The sequence below is a fragment of the Mytilus trossulus genome, chromosome 14, assembly GCF_036588685.1.
Source record: "Mytilus trossulus isolate FHL-02 chromosome 14, PNRI_Mtr1.1.1.hap1, whole genome shotgun sequence".
Classification (NCBI taxonomy): Eukaryota; Metazoa; Mollusca; class Bivalvia; order Mytilida; family Mytilidae; genus Mytilus; species Mytilus trossulus.
In genome coordinates, this window is record NC_086386.1 from 19918352 (window position 1) to 19944367 (window position 26016).

Genomic DNA, 26016 nt, shown 5'->3' on the forward strand with positions numbered 1-26016 from the left:
GGGTCATGTTCGTGAAAAAGGAACGAAATTGTAGATTTGCGTCTGCAAACAATGATAGATAGGCGGGACCTCAGCTTGTTAACATTACATTAAAAAGTTATTGGATGTAGAGCATAAGGCAGAGCTCGGTACTTATTATACATAGGTCAGTCAGTGGGCTCCCTGTTATAAAATGTTATAAATCCTCCACTGGTATACACCAAGTCATTGTGGTATTGTGCTATGGTAATTGTTGTATTCTTGTCTTTTGGTTGAGCTAGTGTGGTTAGTCACTATGCATTTTTGTTATTCTCGGATGACATATTTGTTTGATTTGATACTACACTGTATCTAAACCACACCGGCACAATTTGCTCGGACTCGATGGTATCTAACATCCGGCACAATGACGGAACACCAATAGACAAAAGAAAGGTAGGTTTCTCCTTATTTTTTTTTATTTTTTGGATGATATCGAAGAATAAATATACATATACAACTATTTTGTATTGTGAGATGCAATATTTTCTACAACCGTTCTATATTAACGGAGAAATAAGTCAAAATGCTTGTCAAAATGACGAATTGAGTGAACCTTGCCTCGAAATTGTTTAATTTCTCGTTAAATTGTTCACATTGTACGGAAAGAAAGGTACGGGAAGATAGATATTGACACGGAGATTGCAAATTTAGTTATTATGAGCATCTCAATAATTTTATCTCTGTGTATGGAACGAAAGAAAAGGGTCATGTCAAATTAAAATAAACCGGTTTCGTCAATGTTGTTACTTCACAATCACCCGGTTTCGTCTATATATATCACCCGGTTTTTTTGGGTTTTTTTAACAAACAATTTATGAAAAGCAACTTTGGCACGGATCTGACCATGTCTTTCGAGAATTTAAATATATATTTATTGTAAAAATTTGGCGTGTTAAAATTTATTTTAAACGGGCACTTTTGGACATAGTTAATTATGATAATACACATTTTCCTAATGAAAGGCGTATCCCTTATTTCACTTAACTTCAAACTAATTTTAAATGAAATATAAATACTCAATAGCAAACAATGGTATCTTATTATTTTGTAACATTATAATATGTTCTTTGTTTATAATAGTAGAATGTAAAGATGAAAAATAAAAGTATGTGTTTTGATTGTGTCATAATTTTAATTTACTGTCTATATTTTATACACTATGCATTCAATCATTGACGAACAGTCCCAAACCGACTATAGTCTATACTGTTCTGCACAAATCAATCATGCATGCAGTCCTGCCAGATTTTCTGGTACTATGTCTATATATACTGTGTTACTTGCGCACAAACGCGAGTTTTCACACTTAAGCATCCATAACATAGCAGTGAGATTTGTAACTTTCTCCCCGTTTCTGGTAGGCACATTTATTTTCCTACGCATGTTTTTCATATTATTTTTACAGTTCAAATTCATTTTTTTTACAGTTCGAATTCAATTGAAACTTCAAGATAACTTTCGAAAACAATATCTGACAGTTTTGTATTTTCAATGTGAATAAAAGTTGGTTTGCAAAACATGACCGTCATTTATATCTAGGTCTTATTTAGAAGAAGTGACGGTAACCACTTATCCCATACACATTGACAATGAGACAACTTTCTTTTAAACACAAAAATGATGTTGAATTAATCAAGTTTAGGTCAGCGTATGCCTTAAACAATGAGAAAAACACACAAACTGCATGAAAGCAAGCTATAACAAGGCCCGACCCCACCTTTGGTTGCCAAAACTATATTGATTCCTGTATTTAACGATTTTGTAAAGCAAAATATAATCAAAATATTGTTCGACTCGCTACGCTCGGCGGTATGTAAAAGTTGTTCGAAATACGCCCACTTTGAAATAAACTGAATCCGTCTGTCCGTATATATTGTCAAAATATATTGACCTACGTCAGTGAACGATCATTATAACACAATGGCGACAGTACAGACTCGTTTTTTTTTAATAATGTTAACAAAATAATTATTATTGAATTTTATCGATGACCTGAAACTATTATTCTAATTTGTACATAGCAGTATAGTTACAATTAGTGATAAATAAAGTTTATTTTAATGCATGGTAGTTGTAATCCTACATTCATTTTCTATGTCGATTATGAATGCATATACATTTGTCTTACTATCAACGTTTATCCTTAAGAAGATTTATTTTTAACGATGGTAGAAAAGATGACATACATGGAATGATCAGATTCCTCATAAAGGTGTCCATTCTTTTGTGCGAGAAAATCACATATCAATTGTGTGTTTCGATTTTTAAGACAGTAAACTTTAATTTCAAGTTTAAACATGTTCAATATATTTTCCCATAACTCATATAGAAAACGCATATTTAGAGAGCTTTAATCTCAATATGCTGTTAAAAAATTTCGGAATGCAAAGTAAAATTAAAATATTTGTGTTTTATAAGAGTAGGAATTTGCTTATTATTCATTTGAATCTGAGACTCATATAAATAATAAGCCGCTGTCCGGTGAACGAACTTGTTTTCGAACGACCCACAAAACTCTTTTTGAACGCTGAAGTTAAATAATCAATTATAATGCAATGCGTTTATGATTTTTTTATTTGACCAAACCGGGTCATGCATTTTGAAATCTATGACAAAACCGGGTTGTATACATTGACGATAGTTATCAAAAGTACCAGGATTATAATTTCATACGCCAGACGCGCGTTTCGTCTACATAAGACTCATCAGTGACGCTCAGGCCAAAATAGTGAAAAAGGCAAAACATATACAAAGTTGAAGAGCATTGAGGACCAAAAATTCCAAAAAGTTGTGCCAAATACGGCTAAGGTAATCTACTCCTGGGGTAAGAAAATCCTTAGTTTTTCGGCCAGTTCCATTTTGACATGACCCATTTCTTTCGTTCCATACACAGAGTTACAATTATTGAGATGCTCATAATAACTAAATTTGAAATCTCCGTGTCAATATCTTTCTTCCCGTACCTTTCTTTTCGTACATTGTGAACAATTTGACGAGAAATTAAACAATTTCGAGGCAAGGTTCACTCAATTCGTCATTTTGACAAGCATTTTGACTTATTTCTCCGTTAATACAGAACGGTTTTAGAAAATATTGCATCTCACAATAGAAAATAGTTGTATATGTATATATATTCTTCGATATCATCCAAAAAATAAAAAAAATAAGGAGAAACCTACCTTTCTTTTGTCTATTGGTGTTCCGTCATTGTGCTGGATGTTAGATACCATCGAGTCCGAGCAAATTGTGCCGGTGTGGTTTAAACACAGTGTACTAGTACTTGATAATGATTAAGATTATAACATTTAGTGTTGACTTCTGTAAACTTTTTTGTATTTTTAATTTTATGTCTGTTTGTTTTGTTCCCACATGCTGCCAATATGATGATATTTTATGCGACAGTCATACAAGTGAAAGATTTTATAAGCTAGTTATAAAAACCAGGTTCAAACCACTATGAAAATGTCCGTACCAAGTCAGGAATATGGCCGTTGTTTTTTTCATTTTTTAATGTGTTTTAGATTCTGATTCTGCCAGTTGAATAGGGGCTATTCGTTTTGAATTTTCCTCGGAGTTTTGTATTTCTGTTATTTTACTTTTAAATGAAGTAAGCTAGATTGGTTCTGTTTTCCCGCCTTATGTATCATATACAAAAGTTATTCTTGCATGCCTTGATCTATGCACATGTTAATGTGGGTATGCATAAAATTTGTCAATATCTTTAAACCGAGCGTTTTCGAGATAGTAAACGTTGACAAATATAATGCCTAACCCTGTAAGTATGAGCATAGATCATGGCATGATATAATTATTTCGATTCCAGTATGAAAATTTTGAACTTTTGTACTCCGGAGCGGCCCTATAATACACATTCGAAACGGAGCCATTTTGATTTGTTGAAAAAAAGAATTAGAACATGCCTATGTATTCAAAGGCAAAGAAGAATGTCATATTAGAATTTGGTTCTGAATTAATACTGTTTTATTCTAGTATAAAAAAAAAACACGTGATTTTCTATACATGTATGCCATTATGTTACGTCAATGTTGTGAATTTTGAATTATTCCTATGACGAAAGTAGTATCCTCTAGATTGGTTAGTTTTTGATTTCAATAACGTGAATTATGTCTGAGAATTTTTCTTTTAAAGATTTTAAAGGAGCTAGTGACCTTTTCTCTCTTATTAGACAAATAATATGCTTCATATATATGAAAAAAGACAATTTTGGTTAGAAAAAAGTTCATATCAAACTATACTTATAAAAGCAGACAGCTCATAAAATATTTGGCGTAGAATTTTTACTGATCATGCAATGCCGAATTGTAAGGAATACCTTTAGGTCTAAGAAAATATTACAGATTTTAAACGAATCTACGGTTTTACACAAGAAGACGGGACAAATTTCGCATATAAACACACACAATCGCAAAGACGCAATTTAAAAGAATATATATATAATAGCGAGTTGATTGATTTTTGGTTGCTTAACCATAATTGTACATTATAAGATAAAGTTTGTTATAAAAACCTCAGTAGTAATTATTCATCTTTCAATATGTATTGAAGCTCTTTTTTCAAACGATTGCAATTGTTAATAGCATATAATAACTTATATTATCGTTCGTAGGAAATACGCAAACAAATTATACACAATAAATGATTGGTTTCTCACATGACATACACAATATATGTAGTTATTCCAACGCGCATTAAATCATTCATATTTAGTGTACTGGTACCTGGTTTTGAGACAAACTTTCCATTTGTACAATTAACTATGGCGCTGACATCAAGTGCACATATATCTCCTTGGTATACTTTTAAGGTTGCATGGTCAAAATCCATAGAGACCATTTTATCTTTTGATCTTCGATCCTTTTTTGGTGCTTTAAAAAAATATTAAAATATCAGACCGAGGAGGTATTAATTGTTGCGAGCGATGAATAAACATTAAAACTGTTATTAAGTTGAAAAGGGTAGATTGCACTACAAGATATTAAATACTATAAAAACTCTTCACTAATTCCAGGCTTATGATAAACTACCCCCTCCCTTGTCAAATTTTATCTCTTTTAGATGGTTTACAAAGTATTAGACAAACTTTGTATTCTATCCCCTGGATTCTTTTGTAGCCATGCTTGACATCTTGGTTGGAAGGAAAGTTCACAAGACGCATTGTTTTAATTAGTAGATACCATAAATAAAGGCAAAGTAGTTCAGCGGAGAAGAATTTGTAAGCTGATTAAAGTTTAAAGTTCTATCTATGATAATATTCAAGACAAACAACAAAATTTCCTATAAACTACTCATTCAGGGGCAGCTACCCAAAAACTAAAAAAGAAATCAGGACAGTTAGATATTAACGTGATGAACATTTTGACTTTGTCGGAAATAGAAGATAAAAACGTCATTTGATCCCTATGATCTTTTTTCAGCCATGGTGGCTTTGTTGTTTGGCAGGAGGGGTCGTTGGACACTTTTGTTAAAATTGATACCACAATCATAACTGTTGCGAAGTTTGTTTGAATGTGGACCAGTAGTTTAAAAGGAGAAGATTGTTGTAAAATGTAAAGAAAAATGAACAAATGACACATAGAAAGAACTCATTTGTTCATAAGGCCAGATGAACTAAAAATTAAAAAAACTCATACTCTTTTTTTTGTCCTTTCTGCGATTCCCATTCTGTTTCTCATTCTCAAATGCCTGGAAAGAATAAGTTAAAAAAATTGAAGCTATTGAAAACAAATTATGCAAAATCTCAGTTAACTTACTTTAATTACAATATTATTTTAAAAAAACCAGTCTGTGGCGAGCGAAATTAGTCAAGAAGACTTTTCAGAGGTTGACAGGATATGCCTAGTCGTTTTCAGTTTTAACTTAAATCATATGCAATCAGTTTTAAGACGCAATAATTTTAAACATTTCATTTTGTGAAGGGGGTCACTTATTACAGGGCCTCATCTCTTTATCTGATTTCTGTGTTCACAATTCTGATTTTACGTATTTCACCTTTATCATTATGAGGAAATCAGTTTGGACCTTTATCAACGATTCCATATACCAATATCTTTTAGTTTTTTTTAGATTCGGTGTCAAGTTGGTATATATCATTTAGCGTTGTCTGCGAGAAATGACCATATTAATTTTCTGCTAAAGTAACTAAATTCAAAATCAATATAAATATAATTAACATGTATATCTTATTTGACTGTCTAAATTGATCGGAATGTGAAGAGAAAATAGAGCTACAATTGTTTTTGGTCTATCCCATTTAGCATATGCCATTTGCGCGGGAATCTCTTGCATTGACATCAAAATGTAATTGAATTTGGATTAATGCACTGTGATATAATTTGTTTTTGGCTATATTGTGATATAGTTGGGTGACCAGTCAACGCTTTTAATCGATTTGAGTTAACGGAATAACACTGCTGCATTTGATATAATTGGAAAGAGAATACGCCTTATTGAAATAATGAGATCGTCGTTGTCTACAGTATTCACATTTTTTTTTCAAATTTGGGTCAATGGTCAAAGCTAAAATATTAATGAAAACGCAGTTACATTAAGACACCTAACTACCCCTATATGTAAGCGTTAATTACAAATAAAACTATAATAAATATAATAATTTAAAGGATTATAACTATAGTCCCTATATTAACGACTAATTTGATATATATGTTGCCAAATACGGTGCAGTATTGATATTTGTTCTTATAGGGTGCACATTTAAAATTTTCATTAAACTGTTTAAAAACAGGGACTTTGACCTATTAAAATTTCCCAATTCGGAATGTTAACATAAGATTTGATACAAGTGATCTCTAAAAAAAATTTTTTTTATTATTTTAACTTTCGTAAAATGCCCTCTAAAAATATTGTTTTTCTGTCTTTTGATAGGAGATGTTCGTACAGATTTTCATGCTATTGATTAATCTTTTTTTTATGAGCTTTGCATGTAGAAAACATTGAACTAAGTTCTAAAGCTGGACTATAATTGACCGAGAATGGATTGATTTATCATGGTGTGTATGTTTTTGCTTGATAAAAATGAAAAAAAGACTGCAAACGGTGAAAAGGGAAGAGGGTTTCTGTCAATGTAGATATGAAACAAAATTACAATGAAAAACAGAATCACCAATCTATCTTGCACTCTTATATGCCTTGTTAGCGTAAATTAGCCTACAATTGACATTAAGTTAAAGATGATTTTTTTAAAAAGTAGATACTGTTTTCATATCTTTATATTTTGATGGATAGAAGAATCGATTATTCAAGAATTGGTTGACCGATATGGAATAAGCATTTTACAGATGATATCGGGTATGTTTCTTACATCGTTACTGCAATCCCCTTCCACTTTCACGAATGTGACCTACACACTTAGACTATTTAACAGATTTGTAATAGCATAAACAATACTACGGGTGCCACATGTGGAACATGATCACCTTCCCTTCCGAAGCAACTGAGATCAACCCAAGTTTTCCGTGAGGTTCGTGTTGCTTAGTCTTTAGCGTTCTAATAAATATTAACTTCTAGATCTTTGATAAATATAAGGATCTTTAGAATCAAGTAATTTACAATGTAATTGATAATCGGGACACACAAGGATGTTATTAACCAATGACATGTACAATAGATATAATACATCTTTTTTTTATAACTACAACATTTGAAACTTTATAAATAGTATCACAATTTGAAGTACAAGTAAACATCATTAAAAATTAGAATAAATAGTTTTAAATTATCTATTTTTTGGTTCAACAATATATTTGCTAAAGTAGATCAGAATTTCCGATTTCCAGCACTATCAAATACGTTCTTTTATGTTTCTGAATGGATATCTAGCTTTTAAATAATTTTTTATGATTACCTTCAGCACTTCAATGTCCTTTTCGTAAATGACAAATCTCACGTCTTTAATTGAAGTAGTTGGATTATTGCGTCCAAACATTTCCACGTTAGAAAACATCATTCGTGCAACTTCGGTCTTTGGATACCCAAGATTTCCAGTTCCCAAGGCAGGAAAAGAAATAGACGTAAAACCAGCTTTATTAGCTGCTTCCAAACAGTTTGTCATAAACATCGCTAATTCCTATGAATCAACAAATGGATTTTAATGCAAAAAACGTGAAACATTTTTTTAAATCTCTTCTTGTGGCAAAGAATTAAACATTTAAGAACACAAATACCAATGTGAATAATATATAAGTTTACCCCTTGATTATATAAAGAAAATCTAAATAATATCAAAAACCAATTCTTTATAGAACAATTGAAGGTCTTTGGACCTCGATAATAAGAATGAAATTTAAAAAAAAAACATGTTAAAAAGGGAACTCCTTGTTGATGTGATTTAGTACCTCAAACTGATATAAAAATAACATTAATAGGTAAATGCAGAAGACTTAATTGTTTTATAATGAAAAAGAAACAATTTAAAGCAAAGGTCAACAAATCTAGAACGTCAAATTGACCTTTGACCTTGATCTTAATTTCAAGTCATATGTCAGTAATCTCAAATCAAAAGACCCCAGGTCAATAACTTGTTTGGTTGTGGAGAAATACCGATTTCAAATACAAAAGGGAGAAAACTCCTATAAGGGTTGACCAAAACACTTCGACTTAAATGGATTGAAGTTACCCCATATTGTAAACAGTAATTTCAAGTCATAGGTCATTGATCTCAAATCAAAAGACCCCAGGTCAATCACTTGTTTGGTTGTGGAGAATGACCGATTTCAAATACAAAAGGGAGAAAACTCCTATAAGGGTTGACCAAAACACTTCGACTTAAATGGATTGAAGTTACCCCATATTGTAAACAATAGTTTTAAGTCATAGGTCAGTGATCTCAAATAAAAAAAAAACAGGTCAATCACTTGTATGGTTGTGGAGAAATACCGATTTTTTTCAAATACAAAATGGGAGAAAACTCCTATAAGGGTTGACCAAAACACTTCGACTTAAATGGGTTGAAGTAACCCCATATTGTAAATAATAGTTTTAAGTCATAGGTCAGTGATCTCAAAAAAAAAAACAGGTCAATCACTTGTATGGTTGTGGAAAAATACCGATTTCAAATACAAAAGGGGAGAAAACTCCTATAAGGGTTGACCAGAACACTTCGACTTAAATGGGTTGAAGTTATGCCATATTGTAAACAGTAATTTGTCAAACGCATCATATCATGAACTGTTACAGTTTCTTTTGAATATAGAAGCAAAACAAGCAAAATCCAAAATTTAGAATATGACCTTGACCTTCAAATTTGACTTCAATTACAAGGTCATAGGTCAGTGAACTCAAATAGGAAGGTCCGAGGTCAATCACTTGTATGGTTTTGGAGAAATAATGATTTCAAATACATGAGGGGAGAAAACTCCTATAAGGGTTGACCAAAACACTTCGACTTAAATGGGTTGAAGTAACCCCATATTGTAAATAATAGTTTTAAGTCATAGGTCAGTGATCTAAAAAAAAAAAACCCAGGTCAATCACTTGTATGGTTATAATAGTTTTAAGTCATAGGTCAGTGATCTCAAAAAAAAAACCCAAGGTCAATCACTTGTATGGTGTTATCCCATATTGTAAACAGTAATTTGTCAAACGCATCATATCATGAACTGTTACAGTTTCTTTTGAATATAGAAGCAAAACAAGCAAAATCCAAAATTTAGAATATGACCTTGACCTTCAAATTTGACTTCCATTACAAGGTCATAGGTCAGTAAACTCAAATAGGAAGGTCCGAGGTCAATCACTTGTATGGTTTTGGAGTAATAATGATTTCAAATACATGAGGGGAGAAAACTTCTATAAGGGTTAACCAAAACACTTCGACTGAAATAGGTTGAAGTTGCGCCTTATTGTAAACAAAAATAATTTGGCAAACATATCATCTCATTAACTGTAACAGTTTCTTTTGAATAACGATAACAAGCAAAATTTGAAATTTATAACATGACCTTGACCTCAATTTCCTTCAAATGGACCAAGGACTTCATATCAAAAGACTATAGGCCTCTACAACTTATACCGTATGACTTTATCCAACATATCGTCTATCTTAAATTTTTAAAGGGAAACAACTCCCATAAGATGTCTCCCGATCACTCCAGTCTAAATAAAACAAATCATTCTTTAGAGTAGACGAACAATTTGGTGAAAACAGTTTGTACAAATCTTTAATGGTTTTAGAGATATAGCGATAACAAGAAAAAGGGGACATGGGGAGATAACTCCTATAAGAATAAGTGTTCGGTCACACAGGGTGAGTTTTGAAACCCTCATTACTGTACAACATCATTGGCCAAACATATATTCGATATGTTGTAAAACAAAAAAGCATCTCAGACGACAGAAGAAAAAAAAATAATCAGAAGAAAAACAAAAGGTCTTTCCACGAAAAGACAATGAATGGAAGATCGGACAACGATACACAATAATGCGTTTCATATTCTATATATATAATACAAATAGAGCTTTTTTGGTTAAAATAATACAAAGTGACTCTTAGAATTTTACATTAAAGTACATGATATTTTGAGCTAGAATTTTGTTTAAAACTTAGCTTTCGTAAGAAAGAGAAAATGAATGCTTTCAATAATTAAAGGATAACCAAGAATTGGAGCAATTAGATCGCCTTGTTTGACATTCATCTGTTATATATGAAGATTACCATAAGAAATAATATCACAACATTAATCCTTTTAAGCGAAAGACAAGTTTAGTTTTCATGTCAGTGCTATAGTAAATTGTATCAAGATCAAGATTAAACCTTTGCAGCCGTCGGCGTAGTCCATCCATTTAGGGCTCCGTGGTAGACTTTTCTGCATTCTAACTTCCCTCCGCCGGTCACAGCTATTTCTCCAGGAGCTACTCCATTAGGATAATGTTTTGTGCACTCTGACTGTAATGAATTCCCGCCAGCATTTAGAAGGGACTGTGATACTGCACCGTGTGTTAGCTGAAGATTACTGGATGTTGAATTAATTATAACATCGACCTGCCAAAAAAAATGTAAACGTCAAAATGTGTATTGTACAGTTAGACAATGTCTAACTAGCTTTGATTGAAGTGCTCGTTCTAGTACATTTGTAAATCTAATAGTAACTAATACATTGTTTTAGAATGGACTTATAACGGCGTAAAATTTAACTTTCGTAACTTTATTAAATGTTTGATGTCCTTATGAGTGCAAAAATCAATTTTTATTATATACGCTTTACCAAAAATTTGGTAATTATTTAATTTTGAAATGCGTAACTAGTACAGTAGCGTCGGTACCATTGATATTGTTCGGTGTTTTTTCTTAATTTAATCAGTACCGATTGAGAAAAGAAAACTTCAACCGAAACAATCAATAAATAATTTCGTTGTTTAGCCTGAAATGATAAAGATTAGTTTATATTACCTCCTGTAACGCTACTTGACCCCGAAGAACAGTAATTGATATTGGCCCTGACGAAGGCTGGCTCATATCGTCGTCATCACTATCATCATCAAAATCATCATCAGACAGTGCCACTTTAAACAATAAACGATATAAGTTATATATGAAAAAGATTAATTACCATATATCCGACAAATGCAAATAAATTTAAAAAAAAACTGAAATATTTATTTAGATGTTTTGAAAATATGATATAAAACTTTCTTTCTAACAATGATGTTTCATTTTATATATTACTGTGACATTTGTATACCTTGTTGACTATTTCTGTATCACCAAAATTATTTCCTATTAAAATTGTATAATGCCAAATCTACTCAAAATACCCGGCTTATAATATTTTATTCATTTGATTTTCTTAAGTCTCAGTGGAGCTCTAATTTAAATAATTAGATGACAAGAAATAGGTAATGAAGGATTGAAAGATCTTCGAATTTTCGTATCTAAATTTAGATAGTTTGGATGTTATGATTTGCTTACTCGTTAAACTCATCAATACCTAAATTTGGATCTTTTTGAGGAACAAACTATGGATTAAATTGTAGTTGAGTAAAATTCAAATTACTGACAAATTGTATGTGACCAGAATACTCTTTAATTTAATCACATTAAAATATAACAAATGATATAAGGGAAATTCTTTATAATTATCATTAAGGATAATGTATCATTCTAGTATTTCGATGCTTAGCATATAGAAATAAAAATAAAAATACCCAGCCTTTCACATTACAAGTTTTTTTTTAAGTCCACCTCCTAATGGGCGCTTGACTCGCTACGAGATATTTTGGATTGCTAAGGTTGTTAACCACTTTTGTTAGACAATAGCCGCTAATAAATCAGGTTGAGAATTAAAGATTCCAAATACAGCTAAAGTAATATATTCATGGGACAGAAACAAATTTTGTTCTCATTGAGATGTGACTTATGTCATTCTTATTGCGAAACCTTCATTATCAATGACCAATCATATATCATTATACATACTAGCACTAGCATCTTCAAACCTATGTTGTCTCAATCTGTGAGGTGTGCTTTGACCAATTTCTTTCACGTTTCGTCGATCAAATTTCGTCTGTAGAACGGTAACAAAGCTTTTCAGTGTACTTTCTTTCAAATCACATAGAACAATTTTCTGGATTGATGTAGACTTGTTTGACTTAAAAAATCTTTTGATGGAATCAACTATTACTTTGCAGGCATCATGTAGTGGATATCCAAAGTTTCCCGTTCCAATCGCTGGAATTGCTATAGATTTTAATCTTCTTTCCGCAGTCTCTTTTAGAGATTGTTCGATACATTCGGACAGATATTCGTCTTCATTGTGAAAGCCATCTTGGTATGTTGGTCCGACAGCATGAATGACCAATTGACATTTCAGATTACCTGCTTTGCTACAAAAAATCTCTCCAGGCAACAGCCCTTTATCGCCGAGCCGTCTACTAATATATTCACTGCATTCCTGTTGTATGATTTGTCCTCCTTAAAAGACATAAAAGTCTGATGTTTAATATCTATAGTGATTACCTGCATAATATCTTTTAAGTAAAGGAGACATATGATCAATAATTCCAAAAACAAACTGAAAGAACAGAAGTATGTAGAACATCAAGCAAAAAGTAACTGATATGTAAGAATCAAATTTCAGCATTGTCTGTCATTTATATCATAACCAATGCAACAAATACATTGAAGATGCATTAAGCAAGAATTGCACTTATTTTAAAAGTCCTTTTTGATCACGATGCTAATAACTACTCCAGTTATACAACCATCTCAGTCCCCGTTTAAAATACACGAGGCTTTCAGAGAACCTTCAGGTAGATAAAAATGCATAAAATTGTTATTCGTTTATTAAAAAAATGGATTCATAATCAATAGATAAATAATGTCATAATATCGTTAATTATTCCAATCATCTTGCGTTAAAAAGCAAATGTAATCGAAATTTCCTAGCTAATCCGAGATTGGGATGGTTTATAACCTATTTTCAATCCCAATGGTTTTCCGGTAAACCGTTGCTTTTTCTCAGTTGTGGAAAACTTTGTACTATACTATCCATATCTATATTTTGAAGTAGATACTTTTACCGAAAAAGTGATAAGTTTTTGGATATTACATATATCATTTCAGATTACATAAATAATTCATGTTTCGAAAGTAAAACATTCTCAGATGCAGTGCGAGTCGATATTAAAGATTCGTATAATTTGTCAGAAAAAACGCAACTCACCAATTTCATAAACATTCATTAAAGACATGGGTAAAGTCTCGGTCACACCTTACCGAATAGCTCGAATGGACGACAAACGGATAACTAACGGATAACTTTTTTTCAATCGGTTCATGTCCGTCAGACGTCCGTTCTTATCCGTTAGCCGTATGTCCATATCCGTTGAATGTCAGTAAAGCGTACGTTTTATCCGCCGACGTCCGTTCTGTCTGGTTGAAGATTTTGAGCATGTTCAAAACTTTGAACGGACGTCCAACGGATAATATGTCCGATTAACGTCCGTAAGGCGTCCGTTTTGTACGGTACTCGTCCGTTTCGTTTCCGTTTAGTATCCGTTACGTGTCTCTTATACATCCGTTGGAGGTCTGGAAGATAAATTCACCAACGAACTTCTATCGGTGGTATAACGGATAAAACGGATGACATGAACGGATCTGAAACAGATAAATGCCAATTGAAATTTCGCGTCAGAAGTGCCAATTATTGGTATGTCAGACTTCTTAATTTTCATGAATTCTTATTATTCATAATCGATTTTAGAGTATAGGCACGTCTTCACAATCAAGCACTTATTGTTCAGGCCAGACACTGCCCTTTGGCGGAATTGTGAAAAACGAACAAAAACCAGTTACACAAAATATTTTGAATATTTATGCGATTTACATGCATTATTATTGTCGCCTTTGATATTTCCGTATTCTGTAAACCAACTTATTTTCGCGGCTTTCGCGAGTACAAAAATAGCGCGAATTTAAATCGTCGCGAATATGTATCACTAGGATCTTTTCTTATTTAAACACCTCAAGTAAATTAGAAAATCGCGAAATTAAATAGCCGCGAAGTTGCCTAAATAGGACCAAACGCAAAATTAAGTATCCGCGAAAATAAGTTCGTTTACAATATCTTGTTCATCCGTTTTATCCGGTACGCTTCCGTAAATTGTCCGTTTTATGCGGTACTCGTCCGTTGGATGTACGTTCGACATCCGTTCTGTCCGGTACGTGTCCGTTTCTCGTACGTTGCATATCCAGTGTGTATCCGTTATGCATCCATTATTCGGTCAGTACAGTAACGGACTCCCAACGGATAACAATTTTGTCAACAGACAACTTTTATTTTCATCCGTTAGGCGTCCGTTCATGCTATCCGGTAAGGTATGACCGAGGCTTAAGTTAATTATTATCAGACAAAACCGTCTATATTCTATATTTTAAGCCCTTTTAATTATTGAAGACTCGTTGTGAATGCATTCATGAAAGAATTACAATTATATGCCTTCAACTAATATGTGATTATGTAAAACCACAAAGGAACAGCATTTGCAAATTGACATTTGATGATGACATAAGTATATTGAGGATTACTTCATAAACGACGGTTAATGAATTTATACACTCGATGGTCATACGAACATCAAGCACTATTCCTAGTTAGGGGTTTAGAACCATGCCATCATAGTTATTCCCCTTTCGTCATTATTGTAATTATCAATACTATTTACAATTTGTTCGAGAACTATGACTGCTATATATAATTTATCTTTTTATAAAAGTGTTATTATATAATAGCGCAATATGATTAAGTATTAAAACCGATTGTTTATCACATTAACAGTATGAAACACGTCCTGTGGTAATATGACAGACTGTCCACATACTTTCAGGAAAAGAATCTAATAGCAAGGTATTTAAAAACTGTGTACTAGTAAAGAATAGTTTAGGTCACAGAGCTGATAAGGTACACCTTTTTAAACTATTGTACATGATAAAAGCAAACCAGATAAATGAATAATGAGAAGATTATTCAAAATGGGCCACCACACTTTTCTATATTTTTACAATAATTTCCTTCGCAATGTACAACAAAGGATTAGGTTCATTAAGACCCCTTTTGGCCCCAAAATATAGCAGTTTTACAAAATTGTGAAAATGTAATTTTTTAGCTATTTACTGGAAAGTAGAATGATTCTGCTACACAAATATGGGCTGTATTTGACATTACAATGCACATATATCGGTTACTAGCATCACTACGTCATGCTAAATTACTGAAATCCTCACAATTTCAGTATTTTAGTTAAATTTTAGACGATTTACGTCTTAAATGAAAAAGGCCGCAAACGTGTTAATTCATAATATTGAAATTTATGTGTGTTGTATTTGATGATAATACATAACATGTATAAAGGTTGAGGATGAACACGGATGCGGCCACTTTCATTTTTGACCAAAAAACATCTGATATGTGACGTTTTTTGTCATATTTGATAAATTTTTCATATTTTAGCTTGGATCGGAGCGTTTTTAATGACTAAATCAGTTAAAAACTTTCACACAAACTGATTTAATCAATTGAAATAGACACTTAAGTGTTTCAAAAGCGTCCAAAATCTTTCGTTAGATGAACCTAAATTTGAGGTCAAAATCGGCCCATACCGGACATACTCCTTTAGAATAATTAACGAAATATGTTGTTATTGTTGGAATACAATACAATCACTTCATTTTTTCGTTGAAATGTAAAGTTTTACAAATATAAATTGCAGTTCTTCAGCATTGTTAAAAACTTAAAACAGATATCGATCAATTCCTTTCTTGCAATCAAAGATTGCAAATTAATATCGCATAACCTGCAATGTATATTTATTTTCTGTACTGAAATTCGACACACAATTACTAAAAACCATTACGAACAAACACATGTGATTTATAATCCCCTGTTGATTGTTTACTGTATAACTGATAATGAGGGAATATTTACTTCGTCATATAACAGGCAGACATGAGAGTATATAAAACAAAGTCGTATTTAGATTTCTTTCAAGGGTATTGATTACATGCTCCTCTGTTTTTCTCATCGATAATTATATAATTTGCTTATAACGTTTTCACTTTACAAGTAAGATTATAGTTAAGGGTGAAGTACTCTAGTTTACACTATCAAATGTGAATGGGTCTGTCCGAAGTATGTGGGAAATTACCTTCTTTTCATAAGATTTGTTATTGACGAAGATATATGTTAATTAATAAATGCATTCACTAATCTGGGCGATTTTAAACTGAGATATAGAAGATATACTTGTACGTATAAAAAGAACGTGAGTAGTCCGCTAGATCCAGTGGGTTCAAATGGATTGTAAGTTGATGTTTTATGAACAATGATGTTTCTGACTCGTTCACTAGTAGATAAATCATAAACTTACAAATATACTTAACAAAATAAACAACTCACCGCATTTTAACCCATAAAGTTATTTCAAAATTTCTCTAATTTTTGCTTCAAGTTTGTGAAAATAGAGAACCTTTTTTTATTTTTGCATGACTCATCAGGACTACATTTTTTTCTACAAAAGACTCATCAGTGACGCTCGAATCCAAAAATGTTAAAAAGGCCAAATAAAGTATGAAGTTGAAGACCATTGAGGACAAAATTCCTAAAAGTTTTGTCAAATACAGCTAAGGTAATCTATGCCTGAGGTAGAAAAGCCTTAAAAAGTAAAATCACAAAAATACTGAACTCAGAGGAAAATCAATTTGGAAAGTCCATAATCACATGGCAAAATCAAAAAACAAAACGCATCAAAAACGTCACAGAAATCAATAGAGTAATTATTGAGTGTTTTTAAGACTTTACCTTTTTTAACGATAACTTCTGCTAATCCACCAACATGTTCCATAGTTTTGTTTGCTGCATTGACAATAACATCAACCTGAAGTTCTGTGATGTCTCCTACTGTAGTGACGATAGTTTGACCTGATGGGATTGTGCATGTAGCCGTTTCTCTTTGAGACGATAAGGGTTGGGGGACGATTTTGGTATTCATGGACTGGTCATCGTTATCGTTGACGGTAAAAACTACGGCATTGGTTCGTTCTACCTGTGCTATTTTTGCTTTTCCTTCAAAACTCTGTATGTGTTGAACAATCCCGGCCTTATTTATGACATGCTTCCTTTCTACGATGTTGGTGAGCAGTTGATTTATTCTTGCGTTCGCTTTCGACAAACCAGTATTATTACCTTTCAAAAGTAACTCTGAATCATTTATCTGAATTGTAACATGTTCATTTTGCAAATCTCTCTCTATAGATGCTATTTCTTTTCTATAGTGTTCCTTTAAAAGTCGTAAAACTGCGCCTGATTGGTTTATTTTTTGCTGTTTAATTGCATTTTTATACAAAAAGTCCTGTAGGGTTTCTCTGATCATACCGATATCAGCAGCGGAAGTGGTATATACTGTTATCTTACTGCCTGTATCGTCGATTTTAACCACTTTTTCGCTAGTTAAACATTGAGTTGACTTAATTAGGTCTTTCCATAACTGTGTCTTTAGTATATTCGATTGCCCATCTTCGACATCAATTTTAACCTCGCTTAACAATTTTCTAAAAAGCTGAAACGCTTTTACAAGTTCTTCGTCGGATATAGAATATATTTTTAAGCTTTTGCCGTCCGTCACTGTCCATGTTGCTGTCAATCCACTTTGAGAAAAGTTCTTCTCCAGGTATGACTTGACTTCAGGTATTTCTAGAAATCTGATCATGCCTTCGCTTACTTCGTCTACTTTACGCTCTGTTATTTCTCTTGTTTTTTCAAACATTTTCATTTTTGCTAGGGCTATCGCGGTAGCTTTGCCTGTGAATTTTACAAGGTTGTTTTCTTTATCGATAACAACCTCTACCCCATCTTTCTTTTTACTGTACTGCTCTTGAAATCTTATGCAATGTAGGATTGAGGTTTCATAAGGTTTAGATCGGAAAATGTCCTCGATCTGACTTTTCTTTTCATCAATTTCTTTTTCTATATCTTTTATGACTGCTGAAATTTTTCCTGATACCTTTTCCGTTTCAACACCCTGCCCAACAATAACAATTGTGTTATTTTCTTGGTCATTTCTTATAATAAGACTGTCTTTATGCATGCCCTCTATTTCTTTCATAACATCCTCCATTGCCTCTTTAATCGTATTGAGTTTGGACACATTAATACAACTCAAATATGTGGATATTTCCTTTTGAATTACCGCTGACCATGCTTTTGCAAGTTTTCTACAATCTTTATCAGTTGATTCTAGCGTACAAGCAACTTCTAATTTTTTATCCATATTCATAGTTGACCAATTAATTTGGGCATGTTTTGGTCGAAGATATTCATTCATTTTCTGTTGATTTTCGGGTGATTCCTTAAGAAAGACAAGTTTCCACTTATCAATATTTTCAATTAGTATAGGATCAGGCAGTTGAAGCTGTAAACTCTGACTTTCATCGGCTGGATTACCTAGGCATTCCTGGTGGATTCTTACTTTAAATTCGACTCCATCAACCTTGTGCTTACGATTGCAGACAATATCAACCGCTGTTTTAAATAAATAAAATTTGGTAAATGTAGTCTCTATATTAAGGTAGCACAATACAAAGATTTTATACCTCCAATAACCCAGATTTAAAATGCTTTCTTTATAATGGTTAAAATTTATAAAAGTGGTATATTTATATAGATAACAAATCACTCTTTCAAATTAATGCAATGTTAGTTTTATATAACAATGGTGTAATCAATTATAATGTTAGCTTTGTCTACAAAATTTAACAAGAAATGTCCACTTTCAATTGAAATTAGCTCTTTCATAGATATCCCGAGAGGGTTGGTTTTATTACATGTTGTTCCTGTTGTCTCAGATTTTGGATAGAATGTATAGATAAATCTTACAACTAATCAAATATTATCTACTTTTACGTTGAAATGATGTTTACACTTATAAGAGATTTATGAGAGCATGAAATACGATAGCGATAATTTTAGACACCCTTTTTTTTATCTTACCTCCTATACATTTCCAGGAATATGATATTAGGTTAGTAGGGAGGCGGCGCTATCCCATACACGGTTAGTAGTGGGTTTATGTCCCTTTATAATCCATATTAGGTAAGAAGGGGCGGGGCTTATTTCATACACAGTTAGTAATGGTGTTATGCCTTTAGTTATGTCCCTTTATAAAAACAAAACGGTACTGAGAAAAAAACTTAAAAGTTCCAACAGACGAGGAAATTGATGATTAAGATTGAAATAAATTCATTTAAACCTTACAAGAATTTATTGTTGGAATCTTTTTTTGTCGGATCAATGGAAGTTTTTTCTTGCTGCTTACAGTATCGCAGATTTGCTCATTTTGAGAATCACTAGTCTTAATTTCCAACGTTAAGATAAATTCGTCACATAGCGTGCTAGTGACGTCATACGGTATAGATGGGGTCAGTAAATTCCATATGGGGATTCGAGTTTCGTTCTCATCCCATATTGAATTAACTGACCCAATATATACCGTACTAGATCACTAGCACACTATGTAACTAATACTATCTCATGCAGTGTTGATTGAAAATTGGTTAAAAATGCCTGTATAGTTATAGAGATAAAAGTGTTAAATTCATTCAAGTGAGCTGACCAATATTTTTCCAATAATTGCATAAGAATTGATAACATAATGATTGCAAAACACAAATATTGCATTTATTTAAAAGATTAATCTTTTATCTATCTATATATACCTCTTTTATCAATATATATGCAATAAAGAAAATAATAGCATTTTAAAGGCTGGAGATTGGATGTAAAAAAATCTTTGTATTGTGCTACCCTAAAAAAACAAATTCTTCTAAATTAATAAGTGGCTAGTCTTTAATGTAAAGAAAAATCACAAAAATACTGAACTCAGAGAAAAATCCAATCGGAAAGTCCATAAGCACATGGCAAAATCAAATAACAAAACACATAAAAAGCAATGGACAAGAACTGTCATATTCCTGACTTGGCACATGTATTTTCAAATGTAAAACTGATGGATTAAACCTGGTCTTATATTGCTAAACCTCCCCTTTGAAGACAGTCTAATCAAAGTCCGTTATATTTACAATGATTCGTGAACTGAACAGGCATAATAAATAAAATAGTCAAAATATGGGAACATCAGTCATCATCGTATAACAATTTTAAAAGGAACAATTCAACAGTGTAATGAGAGGAAGTACACAAGCCATAATTTCCCACCCAGGCTGATAACCCATATCAGCCCGGGATGACAACCCATATCAGGGGCGTCTCGTACAAAAACCCATAACAATGCTTCTCGTGAAAGTTACTTCCGGTGTTTCTGATATCGATTGTTTACTTTTCCATTGTGACTTCAAAATTTACGGGAACTTTTGTGAGGATAGTTTACTTCTTGCTAACAAGTGTCATTGCAAATTTTGAATCATTTTATAGTACAACAAACATGGAGTAATAATGGCCGTGATCATAAAAGTCTTCCAAATTTTCAATGTTTCAAAATGTCTCTATAGGAAATGTTACAATACATATATATGGAGGTAGTGATGCTGTTGTTGGACAATTATGGTATATTTGATTCATAATTTAACTTCTTTAGAGAGTTTTTGACTGTTTTAGTTATTGCATTTGTTTATAGGAAGTATATGATTTAGAGATTAATACATGGCCTTTTCCTTATCAGCCTGGGTATCATCCAGTGACCCCCATATCAACCCGAGACGGAGACGGAGCCATGTATTAATCTCTTTATCATATACTTCCGACAATAGTTTTATGCAAGGCACATAAACAAATTCAATAGCAGTCAAAAACTTTAAAGAAGTTAAATTATGAATCAAATATACCATAATCGTCCAACAACCGCATTACTACCTCCATATATATGTATAGTAACATTTTGTTAATTTGAGGCAATTTGAAACATTGAAAATTTGAAAGAATTGATTATTATTACTCCATGTTTGTTGTACTATAAAATGATTCTTAATTGTCCATGGCATTTGTTAGCAAGTAGTAAACTATCCCCACAAAAGTTCCCGTAAATTTTGACGTCGTCATAAAAATATCTGACGTCACAATGGAAAAGTAAACAATCGATACCAGAAACACCCGAAGTAGCTTGCACAAGAAGCACTGTTATGGGTATTTGCACGAGACGCCCCCGAAATGAGTTATCAGCCCGGGTGGGAAATTGTGGCTTGTGTACTTCCGCTCATTACACATAATGCAAAAGCTATAGTATCAATGCTAAGTATATGATAAGATATATTAAATAATTCAGTTTTCATAAAGTTTATAAGATGTCTTGATTATAATATGCGATACCTTATATAATATATAAGATATCTTATATAGGCTATTATAAAATATTCATAAAGTTTATAAGATATCGTATATCAGAATTGCTGGATTTTAACCTCAAAAGATAGTCAGTGCTCCAATGGCAACTTACATTGAATATCGTGTGTTTCTCTCTTATCCCATATTGATATTATTGACACCATATATCATATACACCATGTAACAAATAATATATAATGATTGTGGTTAAACATTATTCGGGCAATCAATTCTATTATATTGTATATACGCTCTTAATGCGTAATGGAAGTAATTATTTGTGAATTCTTATGCATTCTATATATAACTTTGGACTAGTTTAAATCTCGGTCTATTTCTGAAAATTATTCTTACATACTTTTGATTTTTTATTCCTGTATGCTAATATTGCCTATGTTAATTTTGAAATTGTTTGTATGCACATTGAACGACAAATTTATGTGACGTATACAATTTGCTAACGTCAGACACTCAAATCAATGATTGTGTTCGTAGATAGTAAATGTTTTTGTGTTCTGTAAAATTGTTCCTTTTAAAATTATTATACGATAATGACCGATGTACCCATAATTTTACTATTTTATTTATTGTGTCTGTTTATTTAACGAATTATTGTAAATACAACGGAATTTGGTGAGACTGTCATTAAAGTGAGAGTGTTATCTCTATAGAACCAGGTTTAATCCACCATTTTTCTACATTTGAAAATGCCTGTACCCAGTCAGTAATATGACAGATCTTGTCCATTCGTTTTTGATACGTTTTGTAATTCCATTTTGCCATGTGATTATGGACTTTCCGAATTGATTTTCCTCTAAGTTCAGTATGTTTTCTTTTTTTTCTTTTTGTGTAGTTTGTTTGTTTTTGTCATTTGTCTTTTTTTCTCTTTTTTCTATGAAAATGAAAACCATTTTGCCAGTGAAGGGGAAAATAACCCTATACATCACGGTATATCTTTTTCAAGTTTACTGGTTTTTTTTCTCCATCAAATCATTGTTGTGGTGTATTCCTCTACTTCCATTTTGAGTATGTAAGCTCAGCTAGAACATAAATCCGTTAAACCATTGACAATTATGTAGTATTCATAAAGATTTTATAATGGTTTGGTAAGTTAGGTTGTGCACTGCGAACTGTTTTGACAAATTCTATTGTTCTATGTTAATTCTTAAATTGTTTTATTTTATGCTTCAGCTGGATTTTTACTTTTTATAAGAGCCTAAATATGGTTTTCAAAATACTCAGGACCACTTTTAATCCTAAGTTGTACTTTTAACCTTGTTCTTATTATTATGTCAAAAGATATACGTCATGAAGTTTAATTTTTATAGAATTGCAAATACGATTACGGTGATTGGTCTTGATATTTTCTTTTATTTATCAATATTTTCGACTATTTATAGAATAACAGATCATATATTTAATAAGCTCGGCTATATAAAATCTTGTCGTTTTCATAGGTTGATAGTTTTTTTTTTCTTTACCTACTTCCGGTTTTTGGTATTTTTTCAAGATAAAAAGATAAAACCCTAATATTTGTAAATTTCGACATTTCGCACCAATTACTCCTATGAACTGAACTATGACTTGTATTTGTTAATCTTAACTTGCTACAACTTTTTTTTCATTTTAGGGTTTCTCTCTTTCTATTAAAGTTTTCAGATGATACACAAAAATGAAAATAGAATTGTCAAAATTGTTCAAGACAATTACTCATACAAGGAACCGTCAGACAGTTTTGTTTTAGATAGACAGTAGGTAGTCCTTTTTAAAAGTAAATATTAAAATCGTGATATTGTAAAACTAAGCTAACTTGACAAACTCACAATTATAATCGTCAAAAGAAATAAAACATTGATTCAGCTGCTGGTTCATCTTCACTTTGGTAACACCATCAACTCCACATTTCTTTTTGCTGTCAAAATATAACTCTAATGTCTCCTCAGACGTGGTCTCTTTAAAACCAGTAGCAACTATCGTATTAGTCACAGTAACATGATCTATCTTTAGATAGTTGCCTTCTAAAGTTTTCTTTGTACACTGCTGTCGTAGTTTTTCTATGTCTGAAGTTGAAAGGGGTGCTTTAAACACATGTTTCTCTGTATAAACAACTACACATCCCTGTTTATAATACAGTTGCATCACTATGTGTTTTTATTTGAGATTTGTATTTATCTTGTTGTTCTTGTGTGGCACGACATTCAATTATATTACAGTATACTACAAAATATGATATATAACAAGTCTAAAAGGGTACCCCAAAAATGGATTTAAAAAAACATGTATTATATATCTATTTACAACAATGACTGCAAAGTAATGCTTCAAATAATAATATTAATGTGCGATATGAAATGGAACAACCTTAAAATTTTACAGGTGACCACAGTTAAGAAAGTTAAATCATAAAGTGCGTTTAAATACATTCCAAACAAACCGCACGGACCGATCTAAGCTGGTATTATATTTCACTTTTGACAACGGTATGGTAATTAGAAGAGAGGCTGCGTGATTAAACATCCAAAATAATAGCAGTTTGATAATATTTTAAAAATATGATAATAAATATTGCCGAAGATTCAGCAATTGAACGTGACTGCGTACTTGTACATCTCTCCAAAATAAATAGAACCCTGTAAATTAAACTGGTATATTTTTTTAAAAATCCTTAAAAACTGTAAAACTTCAGTACAGAAGCCTGAGTTTCTAGAAACAAACAATGGAAGAAAAATGAGTGATGGTAGGGAAATGAGTGACTCGTTCTTTTTTTCATTTATGCTCTCTGGGGAAACTTCCCTTGTTTTTTCTTATCTATACCTTTTCCCGAGGAAGTCTGTTGGACCTTGGCCAATACTCATTGTGGTCTATTATTGAGATGATAAGGTATTCGAGATCAGCTTTGGCGTGCTCAGATTATCTCAAAGGACGAGTTACGAGGAGGTGGGGCTTGAAGTTGTAGTCACTTAACTGACCATTCATATATTTATATATTACGGATTACAAATGTGTCGAGGTTTGTGATTGGATAACAACACAGAGATGTCAGTATGTATTCAGGAAACTGCCAGGGTATATACGACGCTTTTATCCCCAATTGGAACCTCAGAAACGTCATCATAACACCGGTTACTATGTGACGTAGTCAAAAGCTATCAGACTGTCTGAGGCTCACAAAGGGAAAATAATGACGAGCTTCAGTCAATAATACATTTTTGATACAAAATCAAGCAATTTACACTTTTATTTCTGAAATATAATGTTGAAAGTGTTGTTTTAAATTATTACATACACGTTAAAATTATGTTTACAGCAAATTAGAAAAATCCTTCACGTATGCTCAACATATCAGGTTGGGTTTTTCAATATATTTGTGTTGTCAACGAATACCTGCACTTGAAAATAACATTAAGTCAGGGGTAATCCGTAATATGTGTAATTCAGGTCTCAGAAAGGGTATATACTGTGACATTCCCGCCTTGGGCTTATATCCCCTTCGCCTTCGGCTCAGGGGATATCTACTCTAAGCCGGGAATGTCACAGTATATACCCTGTCTGAAACCTGAATAACATATAATATACATATATATAAGTTTAAAATTACACCAACAGCTGCAGTGTAAAAATCAGATTTTTCTGCTGACAACATGTGGAACATTTTTTTATTCAACCGGAATAAACTCACCTGGTTTTGTATCAAATGTGACCAAAGCAGTGCCGTCCTCTTCACCATAAATTATATCAATTGGTTCAGCATTTGATTTTGCTTCCAGGAAATTAAAGAGCGAATCTTTAGTGGCTAACGAACTAACACCTTTTATAAACACTTTGTCTTCATACTTTGGAAGAGGCGGAGGAGGTATATATCTCTTCACAGTTAGTTGCTTCCCACCAACCTTGTGTGTCTTTTTGAGGATTGTATCAATAGCTGTTAGTTCAATTGAATATAAATATAGTATAATATATGGATAAATATTACAACACCTTTATTACAAAAGATAATAGAAGGTCAATGATATAGATGTTGATAACATTTTGGTATCCCTTGGTTTGCTTATTCAACAAATTAGAAAAGAAACATACAGTCGTAGATGCGTAAATTTATAAATTGATAATATTAACCTTATGAATGGCACAG

General features: G+C 32.2%; 1 protein-coding gene across 1 annotated transcript in view; it reads right to left on the minus strand.

The window, feature by feature from the left end:
• Positions 1–26016, minus strand: part of LOC134697554 (protein mono-ADP-ribosyltransferase PARP14-like) — a 46913-nt gene that overhangs the window by 19078 nt on the left and 1819 nt on the right. Inside the window, exons 3-10 of the mRNA XM_063559835.1 lie at positions 25564–25806; positions 23708–23980; positions 17352–19070; positions 12473–12967; positions 11447–11559; positions 10811–11038; positions 7904–8125; positions 5673–5724 (exon numbers count right to left, since the gene is read on the minus strand). Coding sequence (XP_063415905.1) covers positions 5673–5724; positions 7904–8125; positions 10811–11038; positions 11447–11559; positions 12473–12967; positions 17352–19070; positions 23708–23980; positions 25564–25806 — 3345 coding nt within the window. The remainder of the gene's footprint in view (positions 1–5672; positions 5725–7903; positions 8126–10810; positions 11039–11446; positions 11560–12472; positions 12968–17351; positions 19071–23707; positions 23981–25563; positions 25807–26016) is intronic.